A 17,599-nucleotide genomic window follows, 5' to 3' on the forward strand; every position below is an offset into this window, starting at 1 on the left:
ACAGCGCTGCAGAGCAAGTCAGCAATGACTGCCCAAAGCCTGCTCCGAGGAGCGTCATTTGCCATTTCGGCTGCCATTCGGTTGCCCCTCGGGACCGCTGGTGAGACCCGGCGAGACCCAGCCCGGGCCAGGCTGCAGCGCGGCTCCCGAGAGCCCATCGGGCCGCAGGGCTGGGGCTGCGCTGGGGCGTTCCGCACCCGCGGAGCCTGCGGGGCTGAGGGAGGGAGGCCGCGGCCGGCAGGTGCCCACGGGCGCACGGCCAGGCCTCGGGCCTCACTTCGGGGAGCTCCCCGCGGCCCCGGCAGCGCCGTCGCTGCCCCGCGCTCTCGCTCTCCATCTCCACGCTCATGTCCATCTCCCTCTCCCTCCCTCTCGCAGGGGCCGGCCCCGCCCCGGCGAGTCCCGGGCAGGTGCGCTCAGAGGCGCAGCGGGTCCCCCCCCCCATTACAGCCATCTCTCTCCGCTCGGGGCGGCTGCGGCGCGGGGCTCGCCCTCCCGTTCTGCCCTCCCCTCGCTGCGGGCCGCGCCGGTGGGCTTGGCTTCGCTTGCGGCTGCAGCGCGGGGCTCGGCGTGAGTCACGGAGCCCGCGGCGCGGCGAGCCGAGCGCGCAGGCACACGGGGGAGGCGGCGGGGGCGGGCGGCGAGCGGCGGGGGCGGCAGCAGCGCCGGCTCCCCGCCCGCCCACTCGCACATGCTGCCGAGCCGCAGTCAGCTGGAGCGCCGCTTCCTCCACAGCCGCCGCCGATGACCTCCTCGCCCGCCCGCAGCCGCTGAGGACCCCCGGCGTCCCCGCCAGGGCAGGGGATGGTAGATCGGCCTCCAGCAGCCCCGTCCAGCGCAGCCCGCCGCACCGCAGCCTCGGCCGCCGCCGCCCGCCGGAGCCGCCGCCCCAGAGGAGCCGCAAAATGAACCCCCAGTGCGCCCGCTGTGGCAAAGTGGTCTATCCCACCGAGAAAGTCAACTGCCTGGACAAGGTGCTGGGGCGCGGGGGAGGGCGGGGACGGCGCCTCCCGGGCGTGCCCGTCCCGCTCCCCGCGGCTCCGGCGGGGCGGGCAGGGCAGGGCCGGGCCGGCGGGGCACCGGGGCGAGCCGGCAGGTGGCAAATGCAGCGTTTCCAGGGCCGCCGCTGCGCCGGCCCCCGCGCTGTCACCGCCGGCGGGGGCAGCCGCCGTGTCGCCGCCGCCGCGGGGCCAGCGGGGCCCGCAGCGCCCTGCGGTGCCCGCCCGGCAATGACGGTGCCCGGCTACCCCCGGCTCCCCGAGGGTGAAGTTGTAGGCGGCCCTTTCGCGGCTGTAGTTGCCGGTGCCTCCCCGAGCCGCGGCGGTTTCGGGTGCCCCCGGCGCCATGGCCGGCTCGGTGCGGGCAGCGACAGCCCCGTCCCGCGGGGGCGGCCCCGGTGGCACCGGCTCCAGCCCAGCGCGGTCGGTCCGTGAAAACAACAGTGAGGCTGTGAGGGATGCGCCAAATTACCGTCCCCGGAAAGGCACGGCGAGGCAGTGGAAGGCACAGGAGGAAAATGCCGTATTATGTGCTAAATTTAGTGTCTGTGCGGCGTACCTAAAAGCCAGCCGTCACATTAGTTAGTGATTGCATTCGCGTAGTATTGCATTCTTAGCAAGCGGCGTAGGTTTTTTTGTTTGTTTGTTTTTAAACAGGGAAAACGTCAAAGTCCTGCTTCAGTTATCTTAAAAATTATCCTGGCAAGGTCAGCATGCGGGGGTCTTGGCATTCACCTTAGTAGAGAATTTACATTTCTGAGAGTGTTTCAGAAGTACCTTTGGTTTCATGTGAAAGTAATTATTTTGATTTAGTTAAGAGACCTATAATGCATGGCCAAAATATTTACAAGTAATTGTGTTTATATATTTACAATACCCTACCACTGCTTTCAAAATATCAGTACCATAAGTAATTCTACTTTACATTTATTTACAGTACTGGCATAAAGGATGTTTCCACTGTGAAGTTTGCAAAATGGCTCTGAACATGAATAACTACAAAGGATATGAAAAGAAACCTTATTGCAATGCGTAAGTATTGTAAATGTCAAGTCTTGCAGAAATGCACATGAAAAGAAAACCTGGCTGTGGATATTGTCAAATAGGTATTGTCGTGCTGTAAAAACTTAATCTAGAGAGAGCAGTGCAGTCTAGAGCAGTTCAGTATCTTTTCAGATGGGGTATTCTACTTGCATTGGTGTGATAGAAGATGAAACTATTTGATTATGATGTGTTTAGGCAGTGTTTTCATATCAGATCTGAGGATACAGGGTTTTTTCCTCCCAGAAAGTGTTGGATCTAGTACTGACTCCTGCTACATTCATTATTGGCAGTGCTGGATTACAGTTGTCCATTATGCAGCTCTCTATTCAGGGTTATGGACCTGATCAGCATTTTGTAATAAGAAAACAAAGTGCCTCTCGGTTGTGTAGTTCACCAGAGACAATACCCTGTTAGAAATCATGACAGCCTGTTTTTAAAACTGTTAGTTTTTCCACATATCTCATATTTCTAAGCTAGGAATTTACAAAATTCTTGCCTCTGCTGCTTCATGCTATTTTGCTATTCTCTTAAATTTTGATTAAGAAAATGGATATATTTTGGTTTGATTATACTATAGTATACTCGCGTTGCATTCAACTTTTAGATTTTATTGTTGTGTGGATTTTGAAGTGTGATTTGATACTTGGCTTGCAAATACTGCAGAAGAGCATTTGATACACTGAGAAAAAAAGTTGCTTATTGTTATTTGTACTGTGCTTCTGAAATTTGCTAACTGCATTTCAGTGTGTTTTAATCTTTAGAAACCTAATGGTTTCTAAATAATATGCTGTTTTAGAAGGATAGGTCTTAAGATTTTGGACTCAAATGTGATCTTATATATAGCTTGTATGTTGTTGCTGTTTTCACCTTTATGTACCTAATACCTGTTTTAAGAGACAGAGTTTTGAAGCTATGGACATGTTTTATTTTTCTTTAGAAATACTCTCCTATAGTTAACTTAAAATATTTGTTTGATGTTGAAGAAGACAGTCTATGGCTGGCCATAACAGAAAAGTTTAACAGCATACAGTCATTTCTTTCAGGCTAAAATTGAATCCAGTCAGGGTCTAAAATACAAATTATGCTATAAATCTGCTGTGCTGCCAAAACTTGAAACACCTGTTTCAGTGTGCACAGTTGTACTTGGATTGCTTTGGGAGCATATGGAGTTACATATGCAACTTCCTAGCTTTCCTCCAGCGCTGCACACAGTGTGGAGGGTGGCATTAGAGCTCTGCTAACAGAGTGGGGCGTGCTGCCAGTGCCACGGGCTGGGAGGGCAGTGCAGGGAGAGAGTCCTGCTCCAGCAGGTGGGATGGATGCTGCAAGCTGAGACTAACCCAGAGCGTTGGCCCTGGAAGGGACCCTGCATGTGGTACTGTCTGAGCTCAAGCACAGGCTTACAACCTTTACAGTAATTATAGCTCTGATAGGTAGGTGCCTTTTACCTACATTTTGGTGGTTGAATTTCAGTGATGATGCTTTGGTTGCTGGATCTTTCTCATCTAATCTGATACTTACTTGTACTTAATAAGACTGTCTGTTTATAAAATCTCCTTCATGCTGATACATGGGGGTTTCCAAGCTGTTCACATTTAACTTCTGTTGTAGGAGAGTTTTTCATGTATGCAGTTATGGCTTGTGTGTGTCCCTCTGTTGATGGATGAGGGGGAGTAAGGATGACGGATGGATCTGTTATGTACCATTCAGGTGCTATTCTTCCTGGCAGTTGCTTTAATGAGCTTTGTGAGAGCGAGCCTTGAAAAAATAATCTCTACTTTTGAAATGTCTCTCAAACCTGATGTATGAAATAGCAAGCAGCAATGTAAAACTATTTAAAGAATGGGGGATTTTTTTTCCACTAAAAGAGAGAAAATATAATGTGTAATATCAACAATGTGCATTTTGGTCTTAACTTTTAGTAAACTAATGTTTGGTGGGGTTTTATGCCCCACCCCCCCCCATTTTTTAATGACAAACTTTAATCATATAATGTAAATAATTTCAGGTATTCTGTGGAACCATAAAGGGAAGACTAAGGTCTGCTTTGTGGTTTCAACAAACTTTAATATTCTTCAGAGGACAGCTAGGATGTTTTTGCAAAACTGTGTTTTGAAAATACAGTTGGTTTAAATTTTGAGAGAATCTTTGCATCTCAAGGTAACTAATTTACAAGGCAGACACCATTACAGTATTACAAATTATGATGTGTCTTATTCTGTTTTTATTAGTAAGAAGCAAATCCATTTTTTTGTTAAATGCTGCTTGATCATAAAATCTGCAAAGAAAAGAATGTAAATTTACTCATACAAACACCTACTAACACTTGACAAACAGTAATTACTACTGAACTGTTTATTGAGGCCATCCATTGATAAGAGCCCTATTTGTAGATAAAAGTGAACAAGTATGCACTAATCTGCATGGGAGAGGAATGCCATGAAGTTGTTCAACAGGTTTGGAAAGCATAGTTAGTTTTTCATAAGGACAAGTTGGAAAACATGTATCTTTTATAATATCTGTATGTGCTTTGATAATTCACAGGTCAGATAAATTTATTTAATATGTTTTGACCTTCAGTCTTAAAATTGTCCTTTCTTTTCTGTATTCAGTAGCTGAAATGAATGAATTTTGTTACTTTACTGGCAAAGATCAGAAGATATTTAATTGTAAAACATAATTGGTTTTGTAATATAACAAAATGCTCATTTGTGGTTGTTCAAACTATATTTTTGGTGTAGAGAGTCAGGTCAGACATAGTAACAGGAACTAGCAAACCATGAAGGAATATATTGCAAAGTACTTTAATTTGGTGACCATTAGAAAAGGGCAGAAATTTTGTGAATACAGGATTCTGCTTTTTTTAAAGGCAAGTTTTTTGTTGGACATTTTGCCACATTTCCATCTAAATGATTGTATACCTTCCTTGTGATAAAGAGATACCAAAAGTAATGACTGGGCTACTGATATAGCTTCTGTAAGCTGTAGATCTGTCTAAGATTTTACAGCAAGGTTAAAGGGAAAACTTTGTGTGTATGTGTACAGTATGGCTTTGAAAAGAGTCATCTTTGGATCATGGAATTTTCACTGTGTCCTTTAAACCTTTCAGTTCTCTCACTTGTAGAGAAAAGTTTGAACAGCTTTGTTCACTTTTCCTTCTCTATGGATTTGTGAGCTGTTTGAGTCAAGACAGTTACTTCTGCTTGTTTGTGTAGTGCTTATGGTATGGTGCTTTTGTCTCAGCTGGGACCTCTGAGTGGTACAGTGCTGTATAATAACTTACAGTATTGTGTTTCTCACTTCACTTGCATTAACATTTCATCTGAAAGGCCTCATGTACAACATCTTGAGGCGCACGTGGACACTGTGGGGTTTGCCTTAACGACTTTACTCTTGCCTTTTATTTGCAGTCTGATTTAGATATGCCATGACTGTGGATTGCTGCCTGATTTGTGAAATAATGTTGATGAAACAAAAGGCTCAGATAATTTTGTAGTTCAGCCAGGTGCTATGCATTGACTGAAGCAGGTGAATGAGCCATTCTTTGATGCAGATCTCAATCCCTATTCCACCTTAATATCTGCAGATAGATGTTATTAAATACTTGTTTAATATACATGGAAATGTCAAGAAGAAAAGTTGATATTTTTGTCTTTTGCAAACTCAGAGCTGACCCTTTCCAGCTGCAGATAACCAAGATGATGCAAGGAAAGGAATGGCTTTTTGGCAACTTACCATTTGTGTTCTCAAGCTTGTTAAATGATTGAATCATGTAGGATGATTTTGTGGTAACTTATTCTTACGGATGTTCATATAAATTCTCCTTTTGACAGATTCACTAGACCAAAACACAAGACTACTTTTTATGCAAAATGTAGAAGCTAAAATGCATATTTTTGGAATATTCTCTCTGCATTAGCTTTACCTGCTGATGCAGACAGACTTTCCTGTGTGTGTGAACACATCCAACAGAGATGTAATTTTTAATTTCTGCAAACATACTAGCTTCAAGTTCCATAAATCTGATGTACCCTCTTGCCAAAACAACCTCACTATTGCAATAAATTCTTCTGAAATACTTAGTATCTAAAATTTTGCTAATTGCCTACACATAGGATAGTTTCATTCAAGTTTTTTTTATATGACAGCCACCATATGGAATGGTTACATAACTTAAAATTTACATCAACTGTCATCAGTCTTAGTGTGGATTGTTGACATGAAGAAAAACTCATAATCACTTTTATTTTTTCCTCCTAGATTTAATTTCTTTGTCACTGGTGCCAGTAGGAAATAGTAAAATACATTTGAAATATTGTGATGTTGTTAGAAGAACTACAGCTTTAATGTGCAAGTGCAGTCAAACTCTACATTTTAGGATACTCTCGGGGAGGGGTAAAAAAAAATGTAAAAGTGATTTTATATCAGCTTGAAAATGGTAAGAACATGGTACAACTTTCTGGAGAGTCACATAGTCTGGAAAATAGAGGCAGTTGCTTTTACTCAGTGGATGAATGTGGTCATTAAGTGGAATCCATTGTCTTGAAAGGCAAACTTATGTATAGAACTTTGATTTTAGCTGTGAAACATGAATGTTTTTTATTTCTTTTTTCTCTACCAGTGAGAGAATTTCAAGATGATGACCAGGAGTGTGATGATATTATTCTAACTAAAAATAGTTAGCATTATCTTAGTTTTCAGTATTGATTTCAGCAGGTGGTTATTTCTCAATTTAAATATGTCAGGAAGAAAGAAATTTATGTAAGAAGCAGAGAGAATAAGCCTGAAATCTGATAGAGTAACTTCTAAGAGTTGCAGTAAGGAGAATGCACAGAATAAAGAGGCTTTTCAAATTCTTCATCTTATCTGGAAAAGGAACAACCCATAAATTCTCTTGCAAACCTTCCTAGAAAGCAAGGATTGCACTTTATCACTTTATTAGCTTTGTGTATTGAAGACTTTCCCGTTGAAATGAATTATTAAATGGGTAATGGAAAAACAGAATTGCTAGAAAGACAGCTGGTAAGGGTCTCAGCTCAGAGCCAATTACACTTATATTTTTAAAGTCCATTACTTCTTGTTCAGCATTGTATGAGTATGATCCAGTATTTAAAAACATTTTTCCCTCCTCAGCAATCTTTTCTTTAAACAAAACAGCTCTAACTTTATCCTCATCCTGATGGATTGTATTTTATATTAATTCTTGTTTCTTTACCTTCAATTATTTCCAAAGCGTATATATTTCATTTCAGTGCCCAATGGGACATTACCAGAGCTGGTACAACAATAAGGGTACTTGTACATAATTTTTCTCCTAAATCCCAGTACAGTCTTTGCCTTTTAATTTTTTCTGTTGTAAAACCTGAACTATTGTTAAATTATATTTGGATTCTTGTGGGCTATGTTTTTATGCAGAATTGCTACCTCAGCAGTGGTTATTATCCATTATCTGAGCAGCTAATTGTTCTTGGCTAAACACAGAATCTTCCACTTGGTTCTCATTGAGCTAAATCTCCTTTTTTTTCCCTAGGCTGCTTCTCCAATTTGTCAAGTTCATTTTATATTCTAATTTTGTTCTCTAATGTGCTTACAGCCCCCTCCTATCAACCTGTCAACCCTCCCACCAGAAAGCCTGGAAGCACATCGCAAATTTAATAAGTATAATCTTTATTTCATCACCCAGATTGCTACCTGAAGGCCTGCAAGGGTACTGGGAGCAGTGTGTACACTGTGGTTTGATGCAGCCTTCCCTTCTGTAGGGAGCAGTGATCAATAAGAGAATTACTTTATCTTCTCTACCTATGCATGGGGTGCTAGATCAAGCATTGAGTTCTGTGTGAGAAAAAGTAAAATTGTGAAATAGCATAATAATGGATATTTATGTAGATTCTGCTTAAATATACGGGACAACTATAGTTAGAAGAAACATACATTCCTGCTGCTCAGTTCTTTGTAATTCAGCATTCAGTCCAAATTACTATTGGTGGTATCCAGTAATGTAAAGTAAAGCTGAGTCTGTTTGCTAGAGCAGTTGAAGGAGCTTCTTAGGCAAAATATATTTAAGTCTCTTAAAGGTGTTTGATGCATATATTTAAACTGTTCCAAGAAGGCACATAAGAACACTTTGTCAGAGTTGCTGAATAATGTGCATAAGGCAGATGGTAGTTAGTTGCAAAGTAATTACTAAAGAATAATCATCACTGACACTCAGATCTTGGGAAGGGTTGGGCTGTTTTTTATTGCTGTGACTGCATCTGATTAGTGGGATACAAACCCATTTCTTGGGTTCTGTTTCAACATGTTTAATTGGCCATGTCCTGATGTCACGTTTGGTCAAGATCTGCATCTATTAATTGCATGGTGGGCGTGCAGGGAGAGGACTGTCAGCTCCAGCAGGTCCCTTGGGTTTCATCGTGGAAAACTCTGGAGAGCACCATGGTGACCTAGAGCTTAGTGCCGCCAAACCTGCTTCCCTGCTGGTCCTAGTGGAGTAGAAAAACAACCCCGAGGGAGATGAATTGTTACCTTTTCTCTCAGAGCAGGTGAATTCTCAGATTTCATTGAGCCGGTTCTGTCATGTCTAGTTCCTGATGTGAGTATAGGGTCTGTGTTTGGAATTCATGTTTTAATATTTTACCTGTAGGTAAAATACTGTTGTTGCCCCTGTGGTTGCTTCAAAGCATAATTACAATTTAGTATTACTTACAGTGTTGATGGGACAAGTAAATAGAAAATACGCAGATGAATATAATACATTTAATTTTATTTAATTTTATTTTACTGAAGACTGCACTAAGCATAGAAACTTTGCTGTGTGGAATCCTGACCTGTTGCCTTTGATGTCTTGACTCAAGTACATGTGCGTTTTTAATATCTATAATTATTGGTTATTGTAGATAGCAGATAATTTCTCCAAGGAAGAACATATGCATATCCTCAGCACTTTTAGTCATAAAATATATTAAATTTATTCTCAGGGGATTGTGATTATTGAGACAGTTTCGGTAAGAGGGTTTTTCTTTGCTTGCTAGTCTTTTAGCAACTGTTGATGCTTAAGATAATCTTCAGTTTTCTTGCTGTTGCTTTCTGTACTCAGTCCTAAAGGTTGATGAAGTTAATTCCATTATATTTATTAAAATATTAAGGCAGCAGAACAAGAACCATAGGTTAAATTTTGTGATTCTACATAATTTGCTTCTTTTCATTGCATGGCTTGAGTTTTGGAACCAGTTGTAACAAGCCTGTGAAGTCTTGATGGTGTGGTTTGATAACAACTTTGTGGTTTAACTGTTTGGAGTTTTCAGTGTTCTAAACCATAGAAACTCCCATCATATTTGCCAAAGAACTTAAGTGTTTTCACTTGGCTGAATTTGAAGTTCTGTGCCGCTCTGCTAATGTTGCTGTTGGTAGCAAATAAACCTGCTGTCCTGAAATGCTCTCTCTATTTTATAAAGCTTGAAGAAAAATAAGTATGTTGCAGTCTTTCATACAATTTTGAATTTTTTAGAGGTGGTGATTGCCAATTGAGAAAGACAGCATCATGTCAGTCAGCTCAGTGTCAGGCAGCATGTGTTGCTGTTTACATACAATGTCAGTGAAAGCTTACTGTAATTATTCAGACAATAAACTATCTTGGCTGAGTAGTCAAGTACTTTTATTTTAATAATTTTGAATATTGTGGTGTGCTTATAGAAACTTGCTAAATTTAGGGATTTTAGAAGTTACGCTGAGGGCAGTGTTTGGCTGTGTGAAGTCCCTTGAAAAGGAGATAGTAGGCAGGACTCATAAGGGAAAAGTTTGCCCTAAAAGGAGGTGGGTGAAGTATTTATTGAATAACTGGTCTCTCATTATAAATGACACCAGCCAGTTCATGCTGCCTTCAGTTATGCCATCTCATATTGCAGCTTTTTGGAGAACAAAAACCCTGCAATTAATTCTGCTTAATTTGCAGATCAATCAATTTCTTCTCTCCCTGCCTCTCTCTGTCTTCTGATGTTGGAGTAGATGTTACATCAGAGTTGGCCAAGCTGTTTTCCCTTGCTTTCTCTCCATGTTGCTTCTCTAATTTTCAGTTGTATTAGGGGCAAAAGTCTGGCTGATAAGTAGTGCAGAATTTTGAGTCTCTTGTATTTTCTCCTCCCCATGTCTCCTGTTTTCCTTCTCCAAAAACTTCTGTTCTTGGTTGTGCAGCAATTGTGTGGTGGTAACAGGTCCCATCACATCTTAGTACAAGGAGGGTACAAAAGTATGCTCTCAGTGTCACACTTGAGAGGAGACCTACAGCAGCTTAAAAATTAAGAACTAATTGAAATTTGACCAGTTGTCATTTAAGCATATGAGATGAGATTCTGTCACAACTGTGCAAAGGCTTTTCTGGGAAGTGCATAGTTGCTCTTTAAAGAGGATTTCTAAAAATGTAGAACTATATGGATATTGGACAAATTTCCTTTCATGCTTCACAGTTTCAAAAATTCACACTATGTTTTTTTCCCTCTTAGGAGAGAAAATGTGTGGAGGTAGTCCATCATGTTCTTCCTCTCTAAATAGTAGGTTTTTTTCATGCAGGTGTGTTGGTGTAATGCCAATTTCACAGATTTAAAAATAAAGTTGTGCTGCATTTTAATTTAGTTATACCTCAGGTGTTTTTTTTTTTTAAACCTGGCAAACTAAGTGATCATAGCTGTTTTTGTTTTGTTCTGTTCCAGTTTTACTCTGGAAGAATTAAATACTTGTAATGCAATTCCTTTTGACATGAGAAAACTGTATATAGAAATACTTCAGAAAAAAATTTAAAGCAAAAAAAAGATGCTGATTTCAGACTTAATTAAAATGCAAGTGGCTAAGTCTGTAGAGGGGGAAAAGTGGCAAGAGGAAATAAATTGACTGAATAAAAAAGCATGAACTATTTCTGCTGAACAGTGTAGAGTGGCACACATTCAACACAGCAGGGTGTTATGTTGCATAGTATTGGTTGTGTGTATCTGCAGATGCAGAAGGGAAGAGACATTTCTGACTGGATTTGCTCAGTCATGCAAGAAGAAAAAGGAGCAGTGTGAGGATTTCTAGCAGCAGAAGTGCTCAATAAGTGTTTGATCAGGAGATGATTAGCACTGTTAGAACTGGCAGCATGCTTGGTGTGTTGCTGCTGTAAGGGAGGTGCCAATACATGTTTTAAAGAACCTGCCTGGAAATACATGTGTTGAAAAGCAAAGCTTCTTAAAGGGCTAATAACTTGTTAGAACAGTTATTAGCATATTGTTCAAACACTGTCTCATTAGCATGAAAGTGTTAGGAGCAATGGAGAAAGTCTGGAAATAACAATGTATCAAAATATATATTTAGAAGAATAGTATTGTCTGAAATGTGACACCTCTAGTACTTTCCCCAGAACTTAGCTCATTTAATGGTGATGTCTGCTTGCACTAGGGGAAAAGAAGAGGGTGCATCCAGAGGAAACAAGGATAGATGGGAAAGAGAAATAATTTATAAAAATGTTGGCTGAACTTTTAAGTTTAGCAGTAGCAAACTTTCTGAGATATTTTCACTTTTGAGTGTTTGATTAGGAATGGGCTGCTATCATCATGAATCCTGTCATGAGCTTTTGGATTATTTTGATCTGAAGATAAAAATAGAGATAAAACAGACATTTCCAGGTACCTCACTATTTATACTGCTTTGTTGCTCCTGTTATAGTTGTGTCAGAAATGCTGGAAATCCATATTAACAAGAATGGAAGAAGCTGGAAGGATAAATAGGAAGACCAAGTAGATGAGCTTGGATTGAGTTAATGGTCAGTCTTCTGCATGCCATGCTTCATCACACAGTGGGGTCTGAGTTCTTGCAGAATATTTGATCAGTCTGGGTTCCTTTAATTCTACCATTATTTTAATAAGAAATTGATATTCAGAAGAGGAGATACTGTTATATGAAATGTGATTAGGTTTATTGCCACTGCAGGCACTGATTACTTCATCCAGCTTTGAGGAACATGCAGTGAAGTGATTGTTATGAAGTTATGAATTAATGAGAAATATCATGACAATTGGGAAAAAATATGGTTTCTCAGTTTTATACCCTCTGAAAACTATTTCTGTACACTGAGCTAGGCTACCAAATAGTGCTCCTAGAAAGATGAAAATCTTGAGGGGAAGCTATGAAGTACAGTGACAGTCATGTGAAAATGAAAACAGAATGTGCTTAGTTTTTTTGGTAGTCTAATTCAGCAAGGCTAGATTGTAAATACTCTTCTTTTTTCCATTGAGATGAAGATGGATATTCTGAGCAGTGATAATTTAGATTGGTGCTGTTGATGTTTTGCATTTATTAATTATGAGCAATTTAACATTAACAAAGATTTATTTTTTGGAATCTGTCTTGAAATGTAAGAGATGTACAAAGATATTTGATTCTATAGGCTACCAAGCTACTTCAGTACCTATGGATACTTTTTTAAAACTTGAAAAATGTAGCCCTATTTATAAATAATTATTTTCTCCACTATTTGTTTCAGGAAGTTTGGATAGATATTCTAAAGTTTGAATACAATCTAGTCAAGCTGTGTACTTACTCTTGTGTTAAAGAGCTTTCAGGATGACTCCTATCTTTGTGGAGCTGTGACTTGAAAGAGCAGCATTCAATTTCTTGTACTGATTAAGTGCTTAACTTTCATGACCATACTACTGCTGCTGTTTAAAGCCTCATTTGGATCAGCAGCAGTCTCTTATTGCCCCAAAGGTAATGACATATTATGTCTCTTTTGCAGAATAATACTGTATATATAATATATTAAAAGGAAAATTTAAGCTTGTTAGGCTGGGTGTGGATGAGGAGATTGTAATGGGCTTTTAGAAGTTGAAGGAAACAGGGTAAAAATGATTACTTTTCTCTATTTACTTATTTCACCCTGAGGAAAATGACAGCTCCCCATTTTTCGTAGCCTCCATCCTGTCACTTTTGTTCTGAGGGGACATAGGCTCTGACAGAAATAGTTTGGTGAGCAAAGCAGGCCACTTTTGTTTTCTTCTGCCATTTTTCTTTGTGCATTGGCAAAGCCACCTGGCTGATTGGTGTCAGATCTCTCCAGCAGGTTTCTCACCTCCACTGCCAGCCTCAGGTGTGTCAGTAATTCAGCATCTGATGGGCTGTGAGCACTCCCCTGGTGTGGGACAGGTGTGCCTCCCTTGTTGCAGTGCTTGCACACAATTTGAGTGTGCTGTGTAAATGTTTAAGGGTCTCTTTGATGTGTATCCTCAGAGAGACTGCTACCCAGGCAGTAGGGATAACAGATAACTACACAACTGGGATAACAGATAACTAGCACATACAGTTAATAGTAACTATAACAGCTTATACCAAAGAAATTGGAACTGGATATTCAGGAACAGACTTGTAACAGATCTTTAAAGCTGACAGTCTAGTAGATAATTGTTTCAGAGTAATAATTATTTCTAAGCATTACTAAGCATATTAATTTTGTGCCTGCTAATTTTTTTTTTCCAATGGAACAATTTCTTACTAGGAGATGTTTTGCAGGAATTTGCCAGTTTGAACAATTTTTTTTCTCCTGTAAGAATCTATATGTTATCTTTGTTGGTTTTGTAGTAGTAGAATGCTTTCAGGGACAAAATATTTAGTTTTGTCAGTTAAGCTTATTTTGCTTTCTATTTGCATTCTATGTGTATTTTGCCAAAACAAGTACTATGTAATTAATACAGACAATATTTCAATATTTTCATATATTAATTTTATTATAGTTGTATTTTACATTTAGTGTTATGAAGACAACTTACAAATAAGAACCTATGAATGTGGAAGCAGGTAAAATACATTGTTTTCAAGAGCATGGAGTTGTAATATCGTTGAGATTCTTCCCTATAGCTTGTGAAGAATAGTCATTTTTAGAGAAAATATTCCTTTTGGGGAAAAGTTTGATTCCAATTCTTCTCAAAAAAAAAAAAAAAGTAGTTTCTCAATCAGACCTGATATTTAGAATGGTGTATGTATTCATGCAACTGGATGTGAGAAACTGCTGCTTCCTGAGGTGGGGGAGAAAGTTAAAAAGAAGTTTGTAGTAGTGATGGCCTTGTGGAACATTGTAAGACACAGACTTCACAGCTGTTGTAGTCTCTATTTTTAATCTTCTTCTTTTTAGGCATGTATTTTTAAAATTTTATTTGGGCTTTATTAATAAATGTGTTGTTTCTTTTTTATATAGACTTGAATTATTATTTTGGGTTCTGGCCCCGTTACTTTAGCATATCAAGCAGTGTGTTAGAAAGGCTGTCCACAACAAGTCTGTTGAATATTGCCCTGGAAAGTAGTAATGAGTCATCCAAACAATCCCAAGATGCTTACAAAGTCTTTCAATGTAGATCTGACTTACTTTGACTTCAGTTCCTTACCTTCTGTGGTTTGTGTTCCCTGTATGATTGTTCTAGAAGGTTTTGTCTCAAGCTGTAAAGCTGATGTTTTATCTGCCAAAGTTTTTAGACTTGCTCTGAAGGCACAAAATCAAACTTAGTCTTATAAACCAAGTGACATTTGGAACACAATGTCTTCTGTAGTCACATGTATGATGAATATATTGCTAGAATGGAGACTTAAAAAAAGGTAATGTAAAATTGAAGGAAAACATTCTTTTGTTCTGTGAATGACACTTATTTTGCTATGTGTTTTTGAGAGAAACCTTTAAGAAAAGTGTAACACTTTTATTTACACAGTTATTTTTATTACCCAAGATAGAGATTTAATTAAAAGTTTTATTATGTTATCAGAAACATCTATATTCCTTATATACAACAAGAACAACAACAAAGGATACTGCTTTGTCTAGTTTATTAGTAGTTTTAGTGTAGACTGTTACAGTTGTGGTTATTTTACGTTTATGTCCTTGGTGCTTTGTTGTTATCACAGTAACATGACCAGTAATGTCTTTACTGGTTTTACATATTCCTATGCAACATAATTGCATAGGAATTGCGAAAGTCAAGGTTAAAATGATTCTTTTACTTTTCCTCCCTGCCTTCACATGAACCAATTTAAAAAAAATTCTGGATTTAAAAAGGTACAAAGGGCAAAGCAAAAATCAATAAATTGTGTTGTTCCCCTGTCTTTATTGCCTATTAGTTGAAAAGTGTTTATTCTGGAAAGGACTACATTGGTCATTTCAGTATATATATTGCTTGCAATTTTTATTGTGGGCAGTTTAGGTCAATGAAACAATTTAACAGATTTTTTTCTGTCCCAATGTAACTTGGGAGAATGGTTATTTGTAGTTGTCCTCAGAAAGTCACACCTTAAAATAGGAATGCACTGAACACTTGAAAGGAAAAAATCCTGCAGAATCAGAATGTAATTTCTGCTGTCATTTTAAAAGTGAAATACTTGAAGAGTACTCTCATCCATTATATAGTTTGTTTGTGGAGTGCCTGTTATTGTTGTAGTTGAATACTTTTTTACCCAGGGGATGTCAGTTATGTAAAGCTGATGAGCCAGTGTGTTGTGAAACAATACATGTCTCTGAGGGGGGGCTGGAATTCTTCATGTCCTGGAACATCGTTTTGAGGACTGACTAGTAAAAGTGAAGACAAGTAACTGAAACAGCCTTGCCATAAGTGTAGACTATTGAAGGAAGTTTGAAAGAATTAAATATTCAAAAATACCATGTGAATGGTAGTTTTTACCATATGATGGTAGTTTTTTTCAGACACTGTATTGAAGGGGACTTTTTAAATGTTAAAAGTGATTTTTGGATGTGGGTGCAACTAGTCATCTTAGAACTGTTGCTTGTATCTCCTAAACATTGTAGCTCTTAAATATTAATGGAAAACAGAAGTGTAGACGAAGTCTCTGAAAAGTAATTGAAAAAATTACTTGAAGCAGGCCACTAACTACTCTGCATTCTCTTTCCTCAATGGGAGGAATTAAGAAATACAGCCTTTTCTACATTTTTGAATGTTCAATTTGTCACTCTATTCCCAGCAGGAGAGATGTGCTCAATGGAGTATCTTGTGGTTTGATTTCAATTGTGTTGCAAGCGGAGCAGCTTTTGTTGACTTTACAAGAAGATGCACACATTAGTATGGTGGATGATGTCGATAATTTATATTTCGACTGACATAAAATATTAAGACTCGTAACCATTTCTCTAGGACAAGAAATGTGTAGAGCAGTGGGGAAAGAAGTACTTACTGTGTGGTGCCACTGGCACAGAGCAGTGGTAAATTAAAGTGCACTCTTGGTGAAAGATGAATGGGGAAGTAGAGAAATGTGCCATTCCAGCAAGGCTGGGGTATGGACAAAGCTGTCACTGCAGGAGAATTTACAAGAGAAAGGGCTCTACACATATTATATGTTCTTGAAACGTTTAAAGATGCAGAAGAACTTAAAAGCCACGAGTGAATAAAGCAGGCAAGTTTTCCTTTCTGCTCCATCCACACAGTTTGTTAAATGATTCTCCTTGCTCTGGTAGCAGAGAGCCTGCCAGGAGTGCATTAAGCATCGTGATTAATATCTGTCACATGTTTGTTCTCTCATCTTCTCCCCAGCAGGTGGTGTGTATATGCAGTACACTTTTTTTTTTAGGTTTAAAGAAAAAACTCTTTGCGAAGATGCATCTATGTGTAAAATGAGGCAATGTTAATTAAGTGGAACATATGTTTGGAGCCAAAAGGGCTTGTGGTATTCCTGAGGTCCTGAAAACAGGGCTGAACAAGTAACAAAATATCTGCAGGAAGATTGTGTCTCCATTGCAGCTGATTTCTGCTCTTGTTCTAGGGATGGCTTGTGAGGCAGTACTAAAATAACATTGTTTGTCTCTTAAGACTGAGCTAACACAGCCTGGACTGTAGCCACCATACCCTGATGAGTCTGGGATCTCAAGGAACAAAGTCATGATCCTGAATTTTGGAAGAGTGAACTTCCAGTTGTTGAAGGAGTTGGTGAATAAGATCCCCTGGGCAGTTGTCCTTAGGGACAAAGGAACTGACCAGAGCTGGCAACTCTTTAAGGCCCTTTCCTTAGAGCACAAAGCTCTCCATCTCAGTGTGCAGGAAATCAGGCAAAACAGGCTGCAAACTGGCACGGCTGAGCAAGGATCTGCTCCTCTCACTGAGGAGTAAGAAGGGAATGCAAAGCTCATGAAAGAAGGTCGGGTGACTTGTGGAGAGTATAGAGGTTTGGTCTGACTGTGTGGGGATGGGGTCTGGAAAGCCAAGGCACAGAAGGAACAGGGCTTAGCAAGGGATGTGAAGAATAGCAAGAGGGGATTCTGTAAGACAGAAAAGAAAGGGCAAGGACAGTATAACCCTCCTGAAAAATGATAAGGAGAACTGACAGTAATGGATATGGAGAGGGCTGAGGTTGTCAATGACTCAGTCTTCACTGGCAGCCAGACCTCCCATATCACTCAAGTCTCTGAGCCTCCAGTCCAACTGCATCCTGTGCTGCATCAGAACTGGAGTGACCAGCAGATCAAGAGAGCTGATTGTCCCTCTCTCCACCCCACCTGGAGTGCTGCATCCAGCTCTGGGGTCCCCAGCACAAGAAGGATGTGGACC

At 40.0% G+C, this 17,599-nt stretch overlaps 1 protein-coding gene across 2 annotated transcripts in view; it reads left to right on the forward strand.

Moving 5' to 3' along the window:
* The first annotated feature begins 677 nt into the window (after positions 1–677).
* The window catches only part of LOC128935191 (LIM zinc-binding domain-containing Nebulette), a 247,603-nt gene continuing 230,681 nt past the window's right edge, over positions 678–17,599 (forward strand). Inside the window, exons 1-2 of one of the 2 annotated variants that reach the window (XM_054273317.1) lie at positions 678–974; positions 1,936–2,030. In XM_054273317.1, the coding sequence (XP_054129292.1) occupies positions 906–974; positions 1,936–2,030 (164 nt within the window). In that variant the 5' untranslated portion in view covers positions 678–905. Of the gene's footprint in view, positions 975–1,661; positions 1,706–1,935; positions 2,031–17,599 lie in introns of those variants that run through there. The other variant, XM_054273316.1, reaches the window with a different exon arrangement.

The sequence above is a fragment of the Melozone crissalis genome, unplaced genomic scaffold (assembly GCF_028551555.1).
Source record: "Melozone crissalis strain CALT ecotype California unplaced genomic scaffold, PUWL_Pcris_2 ptg000016l_1, whole genome shotgun sequence".
Lineage (NCBI taxonomy): Eukaryota > Metazoa > Chordata > Aves > Passeriformes > Passerellidae > Melozone > Melozone crissalis.